Here is a 19,444-nt window from a genome sequence, read left to right as displayed (position 1 = left end):
ATATCTTCGGAATAGTTCGGATTCTAGTCGGTGTTTATGACTAAGGTTAGAAGTTTATATTTCTTGCTGTAAGTACATTTTCGTCATTATACTTGATTGAGTTACTGGTAAGATAATAAGTACTTGCAGTCCTTAAAACATAGTTTCTCCTGTACTTTCCGTAGGTTGACTGGTGGAAAATGTTTTTGTCATTAATTCCACCGTTTGTACACTTATTTATTACATATATTTTCGCAATTGATAATTACTAAATAAAGTAGTAAATTTCATTTACAAAATGAAAATATTAGTAAATTCATAAATAGTACATTCATACACTAAAATTGCCGACACTTTTTATCTAAAAATACCCAACATTGAGTACAGCTTTCCAAACTCAATGTTTATTTCATGGCATTAAAATTTCACGCACTTCAGCGGCAGCCGCCACTGGGACTCAAAAAACCGCATACTTTAAAGAACTTCGAGCAATTCCCACTTTTATTCGGTTTAAGAGTTAATAAAAACGTCACAGTATACTTCCTTAAACTTGCGCCCCACATTTCAAGTTCCACGGCGTCTGTGTGACAGAAAATGGCCGACACACAAGTGGCATTAGAGCTTTAGGATGGGCCGAAAACACGCACGCTTACCTCCAGGGTAGGTAGACCTGCGTTGCCCCTGTCTCTTCAGAGAATTCCGTCCAGGTAGAAGGAGTAGTAGATCTTCCGCGGGTCAGTTAATACTGGCCACTGTGACCCTATGTATGGCTGTAGCGCTACCCAATAGGTGCGGAAGAGGGGGGTGATTGCCCATTATTAGACAGGGGTGCCAAACTAACGGTTTCACGTGTTGTTCCTTTTTATGTGTTCCGTTCCACCGGCACGCTTCACTTAATTTTCTTGTTAGAACATTTTACTGTTTTTTATATATATGATTTGGTATATTTTTATGAAAACGCACGCCGTTATTACTTCTGATTAGGCTGTGTTAGTGGTGAGCTGTCATAACTTTTCTTTAACATCTTACGCACCGGAAAACCTTGATGTAAATGGATCAGTCCCAGCGACACATGTGTTAGTACTTAAATGGATCACAAAGATTCCCTATAAACATAACAATTTGTACTTTAGCATATAAATAGCTATAGTCAGATCGAAGTAACGTCTAAAAAGCTACGTTGAAAAAATCCGATCAGAACGATTCCCAAACTTTAAAACTGTCACTCCATCGCTTCGACGTCGATGATATACGGCGCAGCAAACGTCAAAGCCCATCCATTTTCCGCTCATCTGCATAGAAATGTCATAAAGCTGTCAGTTCTGGCACACCTCTGCCAGAATCGATGATAAGAAGAGTCGTGTTTTAGTCCTTATTCCGAGGCCGTGTACGTACTCGAACATGACATGGGAATGGTGTCGGGGCTATTCGGCTGCATGCATGTTATTCCAAATTTGAAATGTATTTTTGCAATAGCGATATTTCGCGTATACAAATTGCCCGTGTAATGGCTCGACATGAGCTTAGCTTTGAAAAATATATATATTGGCTTTCACCTAATATATTCATACCGTACCTAGCTCGATTAGTATTTTTTGTATTTTAGATTTACCTATTTATTCATTTGTTTTTATCAGGCATGTGCCATTGTAAAAATACTGGCTAAAAACAACTGAAAATCCGACATGAGGTATCAGCCCGGTTGCTCATGTATTCAAGGGTAAAGTACTAGAAATACCACCTTGAGCTTCTATTTATTACATCTTAAAACTGAATGTTTAGAGGCGCTCTCTCAGAAATTTCAAATTTAAATTCCGTTTCGTGTCACAAATCATAAGGATTTGTTTGTTTCTCTTTTTGTTAGCGCAATAAAGAAATATTTTTCCTCCATTCCGTACCCACTTCCTTTTCTTTGCTGCCAAATATTTTGTCCGTATTTCGGGTCTGACTGTACTCGACTTGAGATCGTCATAATAATCATCACGACCCATTACGTCCCCACTGCTGGGGCACGGGTCTCCTTCCAATGAAGGAAGGGCTTAGGCCTAGTCCACCACGCTGGCCAAGTGCGGGTTGGTGGTCATAATAATATATTCAAATCAAAAATCAAATCAAAATCAAAAATCTTTATTCTTAGTAAAAATTCAATTAATCAATTAATTCGTGTGCCAAAATTCATTTCAAAATGATAACTATTATTTATTGCATTATTTATTTATTTATTCTTTAATGCGCAATATACAAAAGTAATTATGTACAACCAGATGGACTTAATGCTAAAAGCATTTTCTACCAGTCAACCTGCAGGAGGTACAGAGAGTAAATTGTATGGGAGTAAATTGTATTATTGTATATAACACGTCACTAACAGGCGACACTAAAAACGAGTGTTTGATGTTGGCTACCACGTTTTTGTCTTACGAGGCCACTATAGACACACGTTGGACATAAGTATTAACCGTCAGGAGTAAAAATGTCGTCCATTTTGAGGTTTAGACCCAGTTTCACCATACTCTGTTAGATCATAACAAGGGATTAGTTGTACACTTTTGACACATCTGTTAAGAATTTAATATGCAGATGACATATAATTGACGACATTATAATGTAACAGGGATTTAAATAATCTAACATCTATTCATGTTAGAATCTCAATCTAGCATGTTAGAATAAGTATTTTTAAGATAGAATAAGAATAATTCATAAAACTGTAAAACTTTTTTTATTAAATAAAATGTGCTTTCATACTTTGGTGTACAGGCCTGTACATAACTACTCCCTATATAATTATCTTATCAATTTGTCTGTAAACCGTTTTGTTTGCCAAATAAATAAATAAATAACAGACTATGGTGAAAATAAATAAATAACAGACTATGGTGAAACTGGGGCTAAATGTTTTTGCAGTAACATGTAGAGTTGAGCCAGACCCGAGGAAATGAGAATCCTCGCCCTGGCACCTGCCCCTTCAGTCGTGAAAACGGCATTTTTACGTTTTCCACATTTTTGGCGACAGGAGTGCCGAGTGTGTGACCGTTCTTACGAAAGTAACCCTTAAAGTCATGCATATTAGTCTCCGAATGTACATACAGAAGTTACAGAGAAAGATGTCGTTTTTTTATTGTTTACTAAAGCACAGTTACAAAAAATGACAGAGATAGAAGTAAAGTTGGTGTACAAAGGCGAGCTTATTGCCAAAAAAAGAATATGTAGAGGTATAGATAATTGTATGCCATGTGTGAAACACATACGCGAGTACAAGCAGCTGAAGTTAAGCAGACAAAGTTTAGTTTTATTTTACATCTTTTCCTTTCATTTTCATAACTGTATCGTTAACAGAGAATTACGGTCCAATAATGCCTAAATAACTCTGAAATTACCACAACCACTTGAGATTTGCAACTCAGCGCTACCGAGCCTTAACAGTTAAGTCAAAGTCAAATGCTTTTATTCATCATATAAATATAAAATGTTCTGTTGAATTAATTTTTTTTACAAACTGCTCTCCCTTCGAAAATGGCCTCTTTGTAAAACAAATAGGTAGACATAACATATTCAAGGGATACAAAATGACCAACCTCCAATGTACAGCCTTAAGTACATGTCGCACCCCTCCCCCGCACGCGGCGGAGCCTCCATACAGCCTCCTCATCATCAATCAGGGCTGCGGACAAGCCCACTATTTGTCACAGAGCCGCCCCCGCCCGCCCTGCCAGCGACAACCGCCCTGGCAACCCTATTCCGAGTGTTCGGACTCACGATCGTATGGCTATATTCAGTTAAACATAGGTTATGAAGACTGAATATAGAAAGCCCCGACACAAGTCTACTACTATTAGGTATTTTCATGAAATTTTCAAACAGCCTGAATGTGAAATATTTAGCTTAGCTATACCTAATCTATAGAGAGCTTAACAAATGTAATAAGTAGGTACATCAAGTATGTTTAACTTAATAGGGAAGCTGTACTTTTTCCAAATTTAAATATACTGAAATAGGATTAGAAATCAAACGACGCCCGCCATTTTAATTTCTCAATAACATCTGTCTATATCGTCTCATCATTTCAAAGCTTCAATAATACCATAATACCTTTATATTATCTCCTGCTAAAGACCGGTAGCTCTTTGAGTAACCCCGTTAAGATAAAGCTCAACAGAGAACCATTAAAAAGATGGCGGTAAAAAAAAGTAATGTGCTTAGCCAGGGATATGCGGCAAGGGAGTTATCTGCCGTTTCTTCATACGATTATCACCCCTAACCCAAGGGAATAAAGGTAGTGGTGTAGGGAAATTAAGTTGGTAGTGCTAGAAGTAGTTAGATATCTCTTACGGCGATAAACAGCTCAGGTGATGGATAGATTATGGCGCATTGTTTAGAAGGAGTTCTTAGGGTAAGAAATGTATCTCATACTTTTATGTGCTTTTATCATACATATATGTTCGGTCGGCGCACCCTAGTCACTCAGCGACTGGCGAATATTTACACTACGGTGGCAAATCCTAATCTAGCTCTTGTGTTTGTCACCGATGGAACGAGAATATACATAATATAAGTAATCATCTATAAAGGTTAAAAAATTCAAAATTTTCGCATTACATTGTTTTGGATATACCCGCCGTTTCTGACCGATGTGTCAGCGTCATCAAAGATCGAGTGCGATTTTAAGTACACTTAAACACTAAAATGTTATCTCAACAGATAACCATCTTACCAAACGATTTACGTTAAGCTGGAAACACGGAAAGTTATTTAGCACAACTCATAATTGCTATCAGATAAGATACATTTTAACTTTTATACTTACTTAAAAGAAACATTTAAGGAATGTTTAATTTTACTCAGCCTTTAAAAGTGGTGTGTGAACAATTTATACGTTTATTAGGATTCCTTTGGTCCTTGCTTTGTTTTTGGGGATGTCAAAAAAAACTTTTGCTTTTCAAAGGATTTATTTAATTATTTATTTACTTACCGCATTAATACATTTTGTCATTCATAATCTTTCATAATGAGAGTTATTATTCTTTTTATAATTAACAAACAAATAGGTACATTGAACCATTTAATATTACAAAAAAAAACACTTCGGTACGATTACATGAAAGCTTTATTAAGAAAGCTCCAACGTCTTTATTCATATTTTCTGATAACACCTACAGAACGAAGAAAATTAGGTTGACTTTAGACTTGTCCCGAGCTTTCGAGCTTCCGAGCGCGTGTGTGGGAGGACGGGCTCAAAGCTCGCAGATAAAAGCTCAATAACATGTTGAATTTAAACATATTATCGCTTATCGCACGGCTATTGGTGGTCGCCAGGTATGTCCCGTGCAATTGGACTGGTGTGGAGTCGCCTTTAATACCGTCGGGCTTATTAAAAGTAGTGTTTTATAAAAAAATATTGGATGGGATAAATATATATATTCCACAGACGTACACAAGGGTTAACTCTTAGTACACATACCACGACAAAAGCATTTTTAAAGCTTGTTATTCCTCGCAGTTTGCTTTGGTATACCTAAGTTGGTAGGTCATGGACAGTGTATGCGAGCCGAATATTTCCACATCGAACTTTCCCATTCATACACAGAAGAAATAGCACAAAATAGCGTATCCAATATTCTCTCTAAGGATAAGAAGATATCCAGTATCAATATAATATCCACTGCCTTATACACTTTTAACTTACAATACCAATTAACATCGAAACACTTTAAAATACCGAAATAACTACTCCAACGCTGTGATAACCGTGAATTTATTCCCTCTTACCACCTCACGCTAAACCCGTTCTTATTCCGTCGACTTAGAGACGTGCAGTTTGAGCTGTTGAATCATAATCTAAATACGAAAGGCTACTGGCGGCGAGATGAAAGCCTTGCGAGATAGTGCGTTAAAACACTCATTTGTTTTGTCGCCCGAACAGGGACTAATGTAGCCCCCCCCCCCGCGCTCCGCTTTGCCTCGTTCCTCACCTCGGCTTCGTCTTATAAGGCCTTTGACGCTTTACTGGGCCATCACAGGGAGTACAGAAGAGATTTTCTGCAATGTTTACAGGGTGTTGTTTTATCAATGCGCTACGGTACACAGTGAATTTTCCCGACATACAAATAGATAGGTACTTATTCAAATTTCGCGAGCTTTAACTGAGTCTACTTACTTGAATAAATGAATTTATTTATTATTATTTTCAATTGTATGTATTTTAATTTCAACATAAGCCACGCGTAGGTGGCCGCCAACCGTCAGACATTCATTCCAAAAGCTCACAAAAGAATCGCAACTTTTACAACCACTTTTAAAAAGCCCAATTGCCGGAGCCTCAATTCGGAACATTTCGCTCGTAATCGAATCCAACAGAAATGGTAAAATTAAGATTATTAAAAAAAAAACTTTTCCTCCGCCGACCGGCGACCGAGTAACCTGAGCGAGCCGAGCCGATTGCGTTAATTGAAACGCAATAATAATGTGGCTGAATAATTTTCTCATAACGCCGATAGTGAGCGAATAAAGGAGTCTTTATGCCAAACAAATCGGCCTCCTTTGAAGTGTACAAACGTGCCGCCTTTCAAAATGGCGCATTATTTTAGTTTTAATTCAGCACATGATGTCCCCTGGCACTACTTGCGTATCAGACGAAAACCGTCTCTAGTTTCATGACGTGTAGTGTCGAAAGCTAATGCAGCGATCCATGAAGTAAGAGGCGATTTATATTGAACGGTCAGACTAGTACTGTTGTCAGTAGTCGCGCAGTTATTAAATTAACTGCGTATGTTTGATTAATATTAGTTAGTTTTGATCTTCTTGTATCAAACTTTATGATTCGTATGTTACATCGGAATCGGCCGAAAGTTGAAAATCGCTACCAGCTTGCCCGAGTTTTGGCGATAGGCCCCTCATCTTACTGGTACCTAATAAATTACAAGGAATAACTTTTAAAACAAAGCACATACACCTAATTGAATTAAAAGTGACTTGAATCAGCGTTGTCGCGAATCGCCCCCCAGCTCGCCTGGCATGCCTAGCTGCATTCACGGCGCCCGCATGCGGCCGTCACCCGCATGTCTCGAGCTGAGCATGCGCAGGCTGAAGTGTCCTGGGGGGTCACTCTCTAAATCGACGAACGAACGAGAATGTTCACGCAATCGGCACGCTGAATACAGCGAGATAGAGCCGTGGTTCGCTAACTTCGAAACAACAAATAATAAATAAATAATAAATATAAATAATAATAAATATGCGGGGACATCTCACACACGGCCATCCGACCCCAAGCTAGGCAGAACCTGTGTTATGGGTCTCGGACAGCTGATATATATACACAAATACATAGATACCTAGATAGATACTAAATATAAATATCACCACCCAAGACCCGAGTACAAATATTTGTCTTTTAACAAATATCTGCCCCAGCCGGGAATCGAACCCGGGACCTTCGGCATAGCAGTCAGGGCCACTAACCACAACGCCATTCGACCGTCAAATAATATATGCAGCGTTAACCACGACCCAACAACGGCCGCAGAAGGGCGCAGAAGCAGACCAAGAAGGAGATGGCGGGACGACCTGGACAATTTTAACAGGGAATGGTGTGAGCAGGCCCAAGAAAGGGATAAGTGGAAAGTTCAGGGAGTGATCTTTGCCCATCAATGGAACACGGGAGGTTAAGGGAAAATAACACGACTCCATCTCGTTGTTTAAAGCGTTCCGATTGAATGAAAGCTCTCGTTCATTCGTTTGTTCGACTTTGGTAGTAACCCCCCTGACTAGACTCCGACTTCGAGTAAATGGATTTACAATACACACTTTATTTACGCCAAAAATAAAACTTACAAAATAAATAATAGTACAAAAGGCCGCCTATTTATTACAGTACATATTTTGATTGCCCACATATAAGCCATGACTTAAGTATCTAAAGGACTAGTTATTTAGTGACATACCTAGATGCCTGTGAAACATTTGTGTAAAATAGGTACCTAAGTACCTAAAGTACCCGTTTACGCGGCATGACTCTTGTGACAAAATTAAAGTACTTATTTGACTTGTGAAGCCGAGTTCGTATTTTCAAAAGTAATTAACGACGGCATTGTTTTTAATGAAATTGACCATTTGATAGCATCTGCTTAAAAATATGACACCTGCTTAGTAAACTTATTAAAAGCGTATTTAATTATAAACTTTCATTGAACATTAATTTTCTGTATCTGTCACATCATTATGTTAATGCATTAGTTATTAGGTCACTGGCCGCCACGATGGTTTTAGATCCTGATAAAAGGGGATATATTTTGGTTTGTATATGTTACTGTAAAAGCCCGAACAACGGTAAATCCTAAGATTTACGCGTAAAACCTAAGATTTACCAACTCTTAATGGTAAAAGCCCGAAAGATTTTGCGATTCGCACTTTTACCACTATTCACTTGGTAAATCTTAGGATTTACATTAAGGCACGGTAAATGTTGAAAAAGCCAGGTTATAACTTATAACCTCCGTAGTCGAACAAAGCGTCCGTAGTCGAGCGGGCTTCAGTGATCGTAACTGATCACTGAGGTTTAGCAACAACCAGCATGGTCAGCCATTGGATGGGTGACCGATTTCAAGTGGTTCTTTTCTGGAGGCTTTCGTGCTTCGGACGGCACGTTAAGCCGTGGGTCCCGGTTGCTGCTTCGGCAGCAGTCGTTAAGTCTAGTCAGAGGCTTTCGGGCGGCTTGAAAACGTCTGATAGTCGGGTTGCCCACTTACCCGACAACTCGCTCAGCACAAGCTTGCTTGTGTTGGGGTCCACCAACCCGCACTAGGCCAGCGTGGTGGACTAGATCGAAACCCTTCCTTCATTGGAAGGAGACCCGTGCCCCAGCAGTGGGGACGTAATGAGTCGTGATGATGATGATTACTTATAACTAACCGAACTTAAGAAATATTTATTATTGCAATCGACTTTACTCGACGTCAACAATAATAATACGTGAAAATTATTTTACTTTGATTCTGTTATGTTTTTGAGAAGACATTTTAATAGTTTTAATTTTAATTATTTAGGAAATAATTTAGAGGTGGATAATAATTACAAAATGAAAAAATATATGATTATTACACATTGTTAAAATAATTATGTAGATTTAAAGGTTATAAAATGACTGTTCATAAAAAATAATATAAATTCTGAAAGAAAATAATTTAAGTTTTTGATTGAAATAAATGAATAGGTAATAATTAATCTTTGTTCTATTCCCAAAACCAACTTTTACTAGGTGTCAGTGGTAAAACCTAGCATTTACCAAATTCTAATGGTAAAAGCCCGAAAAAAATGACCCATTTTCACAAATCCTTACATTTACCAACTCATGTTGGTAAATCCTAAGATTTACTGGTAAATCCTAGGATTTACCGTTGTTCGGGCTTTTACAGTAACATATATACCGTTTTACATTAGAACCCTAGCAATATCTAGAATCAGTGTTATTTATTAATCTGGAACGCAGCATAAAATTTGGTGTTTGTGATTAATACTGTGTTTAACTAACAAATATCACAATATACATGAGTTCTTGTCTGCAGCTCTCAAAATAATTTAGGTAGAAATAGTTATAATTTTATACTTACCCTATTTGCTAGTAGACCTATTCTGAAAGATTCATAGAAAACGTATTATTATAAAGAACCTACTGAAAACCCCCCCGGTCTATTATGCCGTAAGTATACAGGGTGTTGCAAAAATGGTATACTAATCCGAAAGGGGGTGACTCAGGGGGTCATTCTGAACAACTTTTGTATATGAAAGAAAGAAAGAAAGAAACATTTATTTGACACACTGAACAATAAAAACAGAAACAAAAAGAACAAAAGAATACTACAAAAAATATATATGAAAAAAACAGAAAATAATACAATACAATATAAACAAACAAGGTTGCTGTCCAGAGCGTCAAAAAGGCACCAGCTCAGCGTGTGCTGTGGCCAGAGATGTTATGTTAGTATACCCTTTATGCAACACCTGTATAATACACGCATGAAATGTCTGACTAATCAATATGACTGAATCTCATAACGACTGAAATCCAAACAGTCTACCACTACTTTTGTCTATCACTATGTTCCCTCGATTAAAAAAAAACAGCATCCCAGAATCTAAGACCACCGGTAGCGACCTCATTATCTATCTAATGGCCACAGAGTAACGCATCAGTCTAATTTACCCGCGGCCGCCGGCGAGCATAGATTAACGCTTAAGATAGTGGCTACACGACACACTTGCCACTTTTACTACTTTTACCCCGTGTAGTGGTCGAGGGTTACTCTAGGTTCAGAAAAAAATATGAACGAGAGCTGTCTTGCTATCGGTTTGCTATTGCAATAGAATCGATTTTAGTACAGGGGGGTCACTTGTATGATGAAAAACGGAAATTCGGAGCGCTACTGCGTGAGACACGACTCTATCTTATTGTATTAAACGTGCCGATTGCGCAGCAGCTCTCGTTCGTTCGTTTTTCGTCAGAATAGATTAACCTCCCAGCACCGAGCGCCCTATTACTTCGTTTCTCGTAAGGTGGAGTGACCCCACAACTGCCCAGCCAATGGAGGAGACGGCATCAGGATAAGGTGCCTCGTACTCGTATAGGTGCTTTAAGTCAAAATTGTTATACATAGTATTTTGTACTAAGTAAATAAGAAGGTTATTTAAGATTAATAAAATACGTTATAAGTGTGTAAGTGTTTTAGTCTGAAATTGTTTTACATTGCAAGAATAGGAGTACCTATTCATTTATGAAAATATTAATTTCCTATCAAAAGTTTTGTTTTTCTAACTGTTTAAGTGTTGTTCAGTAGGGTAGTTTCCATGGTAAAGAAAACTAAATCATAATAAGCACATAATTTTTTCCTCCCTTTTCTAAGCAAGTAGTCTAATAAAGTTAGGTTAGTTTATTTCTTTTCACTTTCGGACACTATAAAAGTTCCTAACATTTAAAACTTTAAAAACTTAACTTAGCGAGTAGGTATACTCGTAGTTAAAGTAACAAACTTTATTTATAAATTATTGATCGCCGTCAGTACTTAGCCATAATATATTTTAACACTATAAAACCTGATAATAATAGTAATAGGTAGCCATTACAGCTAGGCGTGACGTAATAGGTTAAGCCCTTTACACACAGTACCCGTTAGTTCTAATCCGTGAGTTTGCCCATTGTGTTGTCACCCTAATGTTGGCACCCTACTCACACGCTGTTAATACGATGCTAGGGTGACATAATAAAATGAATTTTAAATCACAATAATAATAATATCATTTCGTGATTCGATAGATTGTCCATAATTCCATATATTATATTGAGATAAGTACTTAGAAATAAAGTATACTTAAATATTTTATTGGATTTCTAACTTTAAGTCTTAATGGATATAACTACTAATACTAACGTATTTTACCGTTTTTTTGCCTTGTATGGCCAGACTTTACCCTTTCACATCCCAATATTAACAGTATCGTATTGTCATTCTTCGACTTCCAATTCATATTAATGCATAATTAATCGATATTATTTAGCGATGGTTTCGTCTACAAACCCGGCGCCATATTAATCGCATTTCAAAATTGGCACAGCTCCGTAGCGCCATCTGTGGGTCAGTAGTAACACTTTATCTGTAAGTTCTTCATAGAGTAATAAAACAAAGAATAAAATTATAATACGAGTATGAATAAACTTTTCGGTTATTAACTTTAGTACTTATCTGAAAAAATACATTTTATATCACTCCTTCGTAGGTAAAAATATACTTTACATTTTATTAGTCTGTGTAATGGTGTAAGGCCGTGGTTACTTGAAACAAATGAATTATTATTATTAGTCTCATTACATTTTATACCTACTTATTCATTTCGAAGAGCTTAGTTAAATAAAGACCATAAAACTTAGTCAAGTGCTTTGTAAAATGTTCTTTTTAAAAAAGCGACCACAAAAAACCCAGAAGAGGTAATAAACACGTCGTTAGGATCCCACGCGGCGGGGCAGTCCGAATCGTGGTGAACCGAGGAACCAGTTACCAACCAACAGCCCACCCTCGCGTTAACAACGTTATTGCAGAATTGGACCGCAACGAGAAACATTGCAAGATTGCAACTTAGGTACAAAGTCTAGCATTGGCATCGCAACTTTTAGGACATAGCTTAAGCCCGCGAGCTTCGCCTTAGAATCAGAATCAGAACAACTTTAATTGTGAAACATAGGTATACTGAAAGGATAATATTTGTTTTATTACTTCAGTTATATATTTGATTGGAGGTATAATTTGTTTTCCCGGTGTTCCCATGAGATTTGCCTAACAACAACAACAGTTTATTAAGTATCGTTATTTTAAAGTAAAATAAAAAATACGTGTAAACTTAATAGTTTACCAACTAACAAGTAACTAAATAGTTTGTTGGTAAGTAGGCACACAATTTGAAGAATTCTTCGCATTCTTTTTGCTTCTAACAACTTTGTTTGTAAAGTCCTCCGCGAGATCGCTGTTAATTTTTTCTGCGCTCTTCCAAACAGCCTTAAAACACAAGGCTTTATTTCCGAGAAACAAATTTCGACAGCGGATTCGTCATCTCAACAATCTAGACACAAAAAATCTCAAAGTCTAGAAAGTTGCTTGCGCATTCCGAGCATTGCCGGGCGCCGGGGCCTACACAGTATAGAGACGATACAGTGGCGCATCTCTGAATAGAACTGAATAGAAAAAAAAATATTTTAGAGGTCGATTAGAAGAGAAGACGAACGTAATGTTCCACCTACCATTGCCGTTATGTACATACGTCACGGGAACTTTTGTCATTGCTCGTGAGAGTCGTGAGTGTACCTAACTGTATGTATCCTGGTTAGTACGTTGTTGAGTAATTGATAAAAAGATATAAATAAGTATACTTGTCTCAAGTGATTAACAGAAAGATAGGCAATACGGGATGATGTAACTCATTTTTGTCTTTCCCTCGCGAGCTATCCAAGTCTAGTTGTCAGCAATACCTCTGCGGCTGTGAGAGGCTGGTCCGGGGCCGCCGCCCGCGCGCCACCGCGGCCCGTAATTGCTCCCTGGCGCCCGTCTGCTCATCAACGATTTATTCCTTTTTGTTCTCTCGTTCACGTTCTTGCTCCTTTTGCTCTTCGCTTGTTGGTTTTGGGAATTAGCATGTCTTATTAGCATAACTGTTTAATAAGACGTGATTGCTATTTTAACGGCTGCACGATGGCTTTTGGCGATTCCGTTTTACGATCTCATAATACCCTCTTGTAATATACACGGCCGTAAATCAATGCATTCTCGAAGATAGTTTCGAGTGTAGCTCATTTGTTAAGACGTAATCATAGAGTCTCGTCTGTCGGCCCAAAGACCATGTCATAATAGCAATTCCTATAACACGATTCCTGTCAAAGCTATCGTAAAGCTATAAATCAGCTGAATATATTCAAGCAACGTGTAGCAAGACTTCGCTAAAGGGACGATGGTTATGATAATATATGCGTCTGAGAGCGCGGTCACTGAAATGGTAATATTGTTAACAGGGAGTAAAATAACCACACAGGGATCCAAAAGGAGAATTATGCATCATCTTGGGAATTTCTCAATAAGATGTGTAGTGCTTGTGGGGCCCGGGCGCTGGCGCGCGGGCGCCGCCCCGCCGCGCGCTGGTGGCGCCTCCATCGATTATAGCGCCGTCCCTGTCGCGGCTAGCGCGGCGTCCCGCTCGCCCGCGCGGGTGGCGGCCGCCGACTCATTATGTGCGCGCGGACGCGACGCAAGCTCACGGTAAACCATTCTCTTAAGGATTTTCGTTTAAATACAGCCCTCACAGGCTATATCATTAATCTATTACGAGGATCGTAAGCTTGGCTCGTGTATGTGAGGTAATACCTGTTTTTTTGTACGAGCGGCGGCGGGCGCCGCCCGTCTCTAATAGAATTCGTTCTCAGACGGATACGTGTTGCGGTGAAAGGTAACGATGGTATGAGAACGATATTCGGTTTTATGGCGCTTAATTAGCGTTGATCTTTCACTCTGTCGGCCACTCGGCACTCGCCTCGGTCTCGGCCTGCGCCTTATAAGTCCCGCTTCACCTTTATTGGCCAATATGGCCTAACAAGATCGTAGATACTTCAATGGATCCCTGAATAAATGTCACCGTGTCGTTTGGATCTGATCGCGGCTGATAAATATGCTGGTCAGATCGCATCTGAAGTAATACAACAATAGTCTCGGTCGGCAATTTATGCAAGCTCCGATACAATGTTGGTTGTTTCGGAGAGCTTTTGCAAAAGGTTTTCTCAAAGCCGATGACGAGATCCCATATTTAGAATATGGCGGTCGGGCGCGCGGACGGGTCAAGTTTATGGCGGGCGAGGGCCGCGGGCCCGGCGGCCGCGCAGGCGCCTGCCTCCATTCATATTTGTTTAACTGACCACTAATTACAGCCCACGACGCCCGTTTCACTCAGATCCCGTCGTGATTAAGTTCTTGACATTGTATTATTTCGTCTCAAATAATAACATGGTCTTATTGCGGCTGGAATTCATCGATCGATAAAGTACCTTCGAGATTCGTTGGTGAGGGATATAATTTATTGTTTGCGCCTACAATGGGTGGTTCGTTCTAAGTAGGTGGGTTGAGAGAAAATTACGGAATTTATGTTGGAGCTTGTTGGCTGAGGCCTGGTCTGCGGGTGCGCATTAGCCGGCCCGAGCGACGACAATCTCACGTAAATGCCGCTTGGCAAGTTGTAAATTAAATTTTGATGTCATAGCATTAACTGGGCCATTCTAGACGGAATAGGGCTGCGACTTCTGTGGTCTGTGACTTTGAGAACTTGTAGTGGCTTTGTTAAATATTGCGTTCACTTTATCTCGGCTACCCAAGTACGAGAAATATGTAATACTTAGCTAGGTACATTTCTTTATGTCGATACAAATCACCCATCATTCAGATTAAGTAATATGTAAAGTGGTCGGTAATTAACTGGATAAGTAATTATTTTGCACAACTGGTCTATGCCTACCTAATATTTCAATAATAAACGACCTGCAGTAATAAATAATATATTATTTACTTATTTTCCTGTCGCTGTAATAAGTAAGCACCAATCTGTGATGACTTAATCATAAGATTGTAAAGCTACAACTCATTTCAATTTAGTTCAATTTTCTTGACGTAAAACTTGCGTCTATTATAGACTTTAGGATACATTTAATTACTAGCTAAAAACTTGACTTAATATCTTAATCAAGGCTTCGATAGACGAAGTAAACTTGAGAAAATCACAAGTAAGTTATAGACATGAATAAAATTTGAAAGCGCAATCTTTATAGGCGTTGATTGCTTTATTACACCTTTCAATATTGCTATAAATATCATAGATACTCACGCCCTTAGTTTAATAATTATTAACATCAGATATTTATAACGTTTATATATACATATATTTATTTACTTATATTTATTCATTTTTTTATTAACTTCCAATTTCCACTATACAACCACTACTTTGAAATTAAGGAAATAAGTTTGCCTAATATTTGCTATTACGACACTTTACCTATAAAAGTAAAATATACATTAGAGCATAATTGCATAAAATGCCTAAAATCAATTGAAATTAATATTCACCTTATAACAATAATATTTATGAGTATTTACTTAATAAATAAATATAAAACTGTAAATACACATCTAGTTTTCAATACCAAACATCCCATCCTCACCCAACACTTCTCAGCTACAAACTTGTACTCGAAACAAATCATAACAAGTACTCGCTAAAACAATGAAATAATACCGTTTTAACATGTTGCGGTCAGCGAGAACATTATTAAAGGTAATTTAACACTGTCTGGCTGTGGGCTGGCCGCCACAGCACTGGTTGATTGTGTTTGTTTTACGCGAAAACTTTACACAACCACTTATTAAAGTCTCACTGTATTTTTTGCTAACCTGCGCTTGTCAACTTTTGGCGTCAGTCGATTTCTTTCTCTACGAATAAAGCGCCAGGCTGTTATTATTCTGAGGCCTATAGTTGAAAACTGAATACACGTTCTAGCCAAAAGAAGGTTGCCAGACTTTGCATGTTAAGATATCATGAGAATATACTTACTTGCTGTAAAGTGAACACATTTAAACCTATCATCTTTACAATGTAAACGAAAACTACTCATATAGGATCAATTATAATAATTACGTTCAGGCATTCGAATAATTGATTTCCGATGGCAGTTTAAATGGATAGTGTCGTTGAAAAATGAACTCATCACAATTACTGAACAAGTTGGTAACCCCTGACGACGCCCGAGGCGCCAGCCCTGGCGGTTTGGTAAAAACATGTTATTATTAATAATAATTCCTCCCATTCACGTTTATAACGCATCTTATTTCCACCACGGAGTCCGCAGGTTTACACTTCTACGAAGTTCGAATACTGTTTTGTTTGGGTAGGATTTTTAAAACTGAATTTTATAAATTAGTAGGTAGTTAGGTAGGTAGTGTTTTAATTTTAAGCTACAATTTTATTAAAACCATGGACGGACTAAGCAACATCACTATATACATATATTCACTATTCTCGTCGTATGCATACAATTGAAAAAGAACAGCAAATATTGCATTAGATATTACGCTCAGTACCTACGTGCTTACTTAAACACATAAACTGCATGAATACGGAGTATTTCCTCCGATACCCCTAGTTAGGCATTAGAGAAGGCACTAACTCTAACCTAGTGTTACAAAGTTGAAACAGAGGCGTCACGATAAAACCTAACCCGTTATTAGGTTATACTCTATGCACGCGATGTTATGTGTTTTCTTCTTTTTTATTATTCACGTGCTGTTAAAATACTGGCTGGCATCTAATATTTTTATTTTTTAATGGTTTATGAAATGTATGACGTTGAGTGAAGTGTGGCAACGACCTTATAATTATTTTTGTTTTTTTTTTAAATCCCAAATGAAGCTCTAATGAGGATAGAATTCCTAGAAAAGTGCAGATCAGAAATATTAAATTTAACATTCCGAAATCCCAATAACCCGCTCCGTGGTCCTTCAGCCCGGATTTTCCTATTTGAAACTAAAGCATATTTTTCTCTCCTTTTCGTAGGAGCTCATCTATAGCCAAAGTCAACGGATGTTGTCAAAGTTGCTGTGGCCCAACCCGGCACCTAGTGCGCCAAGAGATCCCCACTCAGACCATTTGGTTAGTAGACCTTTTGATTTATAGCCTTTTTTATTTCAAACTAAAATATAAACCATAGAATAAGGATTCAAGGTATGCGGAACTCGACTCCTTACAGTCCTTAGTCTATGAATATAACGTGTGTATTTTGACAGTTGTGTTTTTTAAGAAGGTAGGTAAGGCATGGAAACGTTCCTTTACAGCCACATTTTATATTTTAAATACAAATTACGGTGTTGTGTGAGTTAGCAAACAAACTTGAAATACTTATAACTGGAGCAACTGTCAAAACGGCACAAGACATAATTTTCCGGAGACGCCCCATCAAAATTGAGGCTCATAGTTTGTACAAACAACTTTTTTAGCGGCAAAAAATTGATGATCCAAATCATACCGGCAGATGTTAATGATTCTATTATTTATGGTCGAGCCTCGCCTATTATACAACCTTTTTTATTTAGACTCGTTTTGTGTTGTTCCTTTTTTAGATTACTTTTTTTTCTAGCGAGCTGCTTAGCATTAAATCAGCTGTGTAATTTTTATTGTTTATAATTACATGTTATTATACCGAAAAATATTATCTATGAGTACCAAAAGACAATATTTTGGGACATTGACCTATGCAATGATACGATCGAAGGCTTATACTAATTATTATTCTATTTTAGGGGGTAATTAATTTCTGACGCCACCTTATTTTAACAGTTTTTGAGTAAGTAATTAATACTTTTTTAACTGTTCGCTTCTTTATTTATAAGCGCCAAGGTCGGATATTATAAATAATACGATATTTATGCATAGGTTGGTTAGTACAAGTAGGTGAGTTTCTTGCTAATTCCAATTTTTAAACCCTTCGGGACCCTGTCTGCTCAGTGGCTTAATTTTTATACTTTAATGCCATTTAGTATGGTGCTTTGGGAGTCCATAGTACGATATAATGTCCATTAAGTATATGAGGATTACGACCCGCCATCGGTCCTGCTTAGGTGCAAACTAAGCCCAATAAATAACACAATCAATTTGAACATCCAAACAATGGCGGAGCCAACTGTGGGCCGCTGAAAGCCTGCATATTTATGCCTGTTGTAAATAAGCTCCATAAAATTATATGATCCATGGATCAGCGGCCGTAGCGCCAGCGCCACCTGCCGGGATCCAGACGAAACAACTGTTTGTTTTGTAGCAGATGTAATTGCTGGTGCCGCGGCCACCGGCCACTCAAATTCAAATTTCGACCTTCGGCCTCTAAAAATACAGTCCTGACAAGCAAACGGAAAGTTTGAGTCAAGTATTCCAGGTTCGTGATGGGAATTAGATTCTTCTGAGTTGGGAGATAAGGGTTAGTATGGGTTGTTGAGGGACAGGCTCCCCGGTGGCGCCGATGGATGTATGAATTTATCAAGTGAAAATTGCTACTTGGTGGATGGACGAGTGATTTTGATCTTCCTGATGTGCAGTTGTTTTTTGAAACGCGTCTGATTGGCAGTTGTCCGCAGGGCGCGCTCAAATCGATAATGAGCTGCTTTTTGCGGAATAAACAGCACTATAAAGACATTTTACGTTTTCACAATGTTTAATATATCGTTGGGGTGTGTGTGGGAGAATCAGACACTCTTATGATAAATGTATACTTAGGTTTAAAATGGCACAGTTAAGTAACTAGGCTGCCTAAGTAGAGTATGCGCCACGATATAATGAAGTCTTACGGCAAATTCAGGAAATAATGGATATCCCCAGCCTTTATTACTAAATAACAGTTAGTTCTATAAATTTGTGCAGCCAAAAGATTCAATACTACTACGTTGAAAACAGCGCCCAAACGCATCTAATTCAAAGTAAAATATTCGCGAATCTCTAGTAAACTGCATACAACACGAAAGGGTGACACTGCTAACCCCGGTGTCTCTACATCCCTTTTTTATTTACCATTTTCCTTTATTGACTTTGATTACAAAAATCGTATCAAATCCCACAACCTATTCACTTCAACGCGTCACTTAGCTTAGTTTCTTCTCAATTCATAGTTACAAAGTCTAACACTGACACTAGTCTGATTTCTGCAGTCGTTGCAATCTGACTTGTACATGTACAGCGGGGTTATAGTAGACTCTTAACTCGGTTGGATTACCATTTATATCAAAATTATGAAATATTTTTTATTTCACTCATTATTACAAGAACTAGAATAGCCCTCGCGCGTGGAAGGTGCGACATTCATAGCCGCATACACAACCATACACGATACCGGTGCGGAGAAGACTGA

The 19,444-nt window shown here is 38.1% G+C and overlaps 1 protein-coding gene across 8 annotated transcripts in view; it reads left to right on the top strand.

Moving 5' to 3' along the window:
• Positions 1-19,444, top strand: part of LOC105381771 (optomotor-blind protein) — a 73,991-nt gene that overhangs the window by 30,092 nt on the left and 24,455 nt on the right. For 4 of the 8 annotated variants that reach the window (XM_038118420.2, XM_048626243.1, XM_038118417.2 and 1 more), the window contains exon 4: positions 17,107-17,202. The exons of the other annotated variants lie outside the window; for them this stretch is intronic. In XM_038118420.2, coding sequence (XP_037974348.2) covers positions 17,107-17,202 — 96 coding nt within the window. The remainder of the gene's footprint in view (positions 1-17,106; positions 17,203-19,444) is intronic. 8 annotated transcript variants of the gene reach the window in all.

Source organism: Plutella xylostella, chromosome 16 (assembly GCF_932276165.1).
Source record: "Plutella xylostella chromosome 16, ilPluXylo3.1, whole genome shotgun sequence".
Classification (NCBI taxonomy): Eukaryota; Metazoa; Arthropoda; class Insecta; order Lepidoptera; family Plutellidae; genus Plutella; species Plutella xylostella.
Note: the sequence above shows the minus strand (reverse complement) of the source record. Positions and strands in the feature narration are given on the sequence as shown.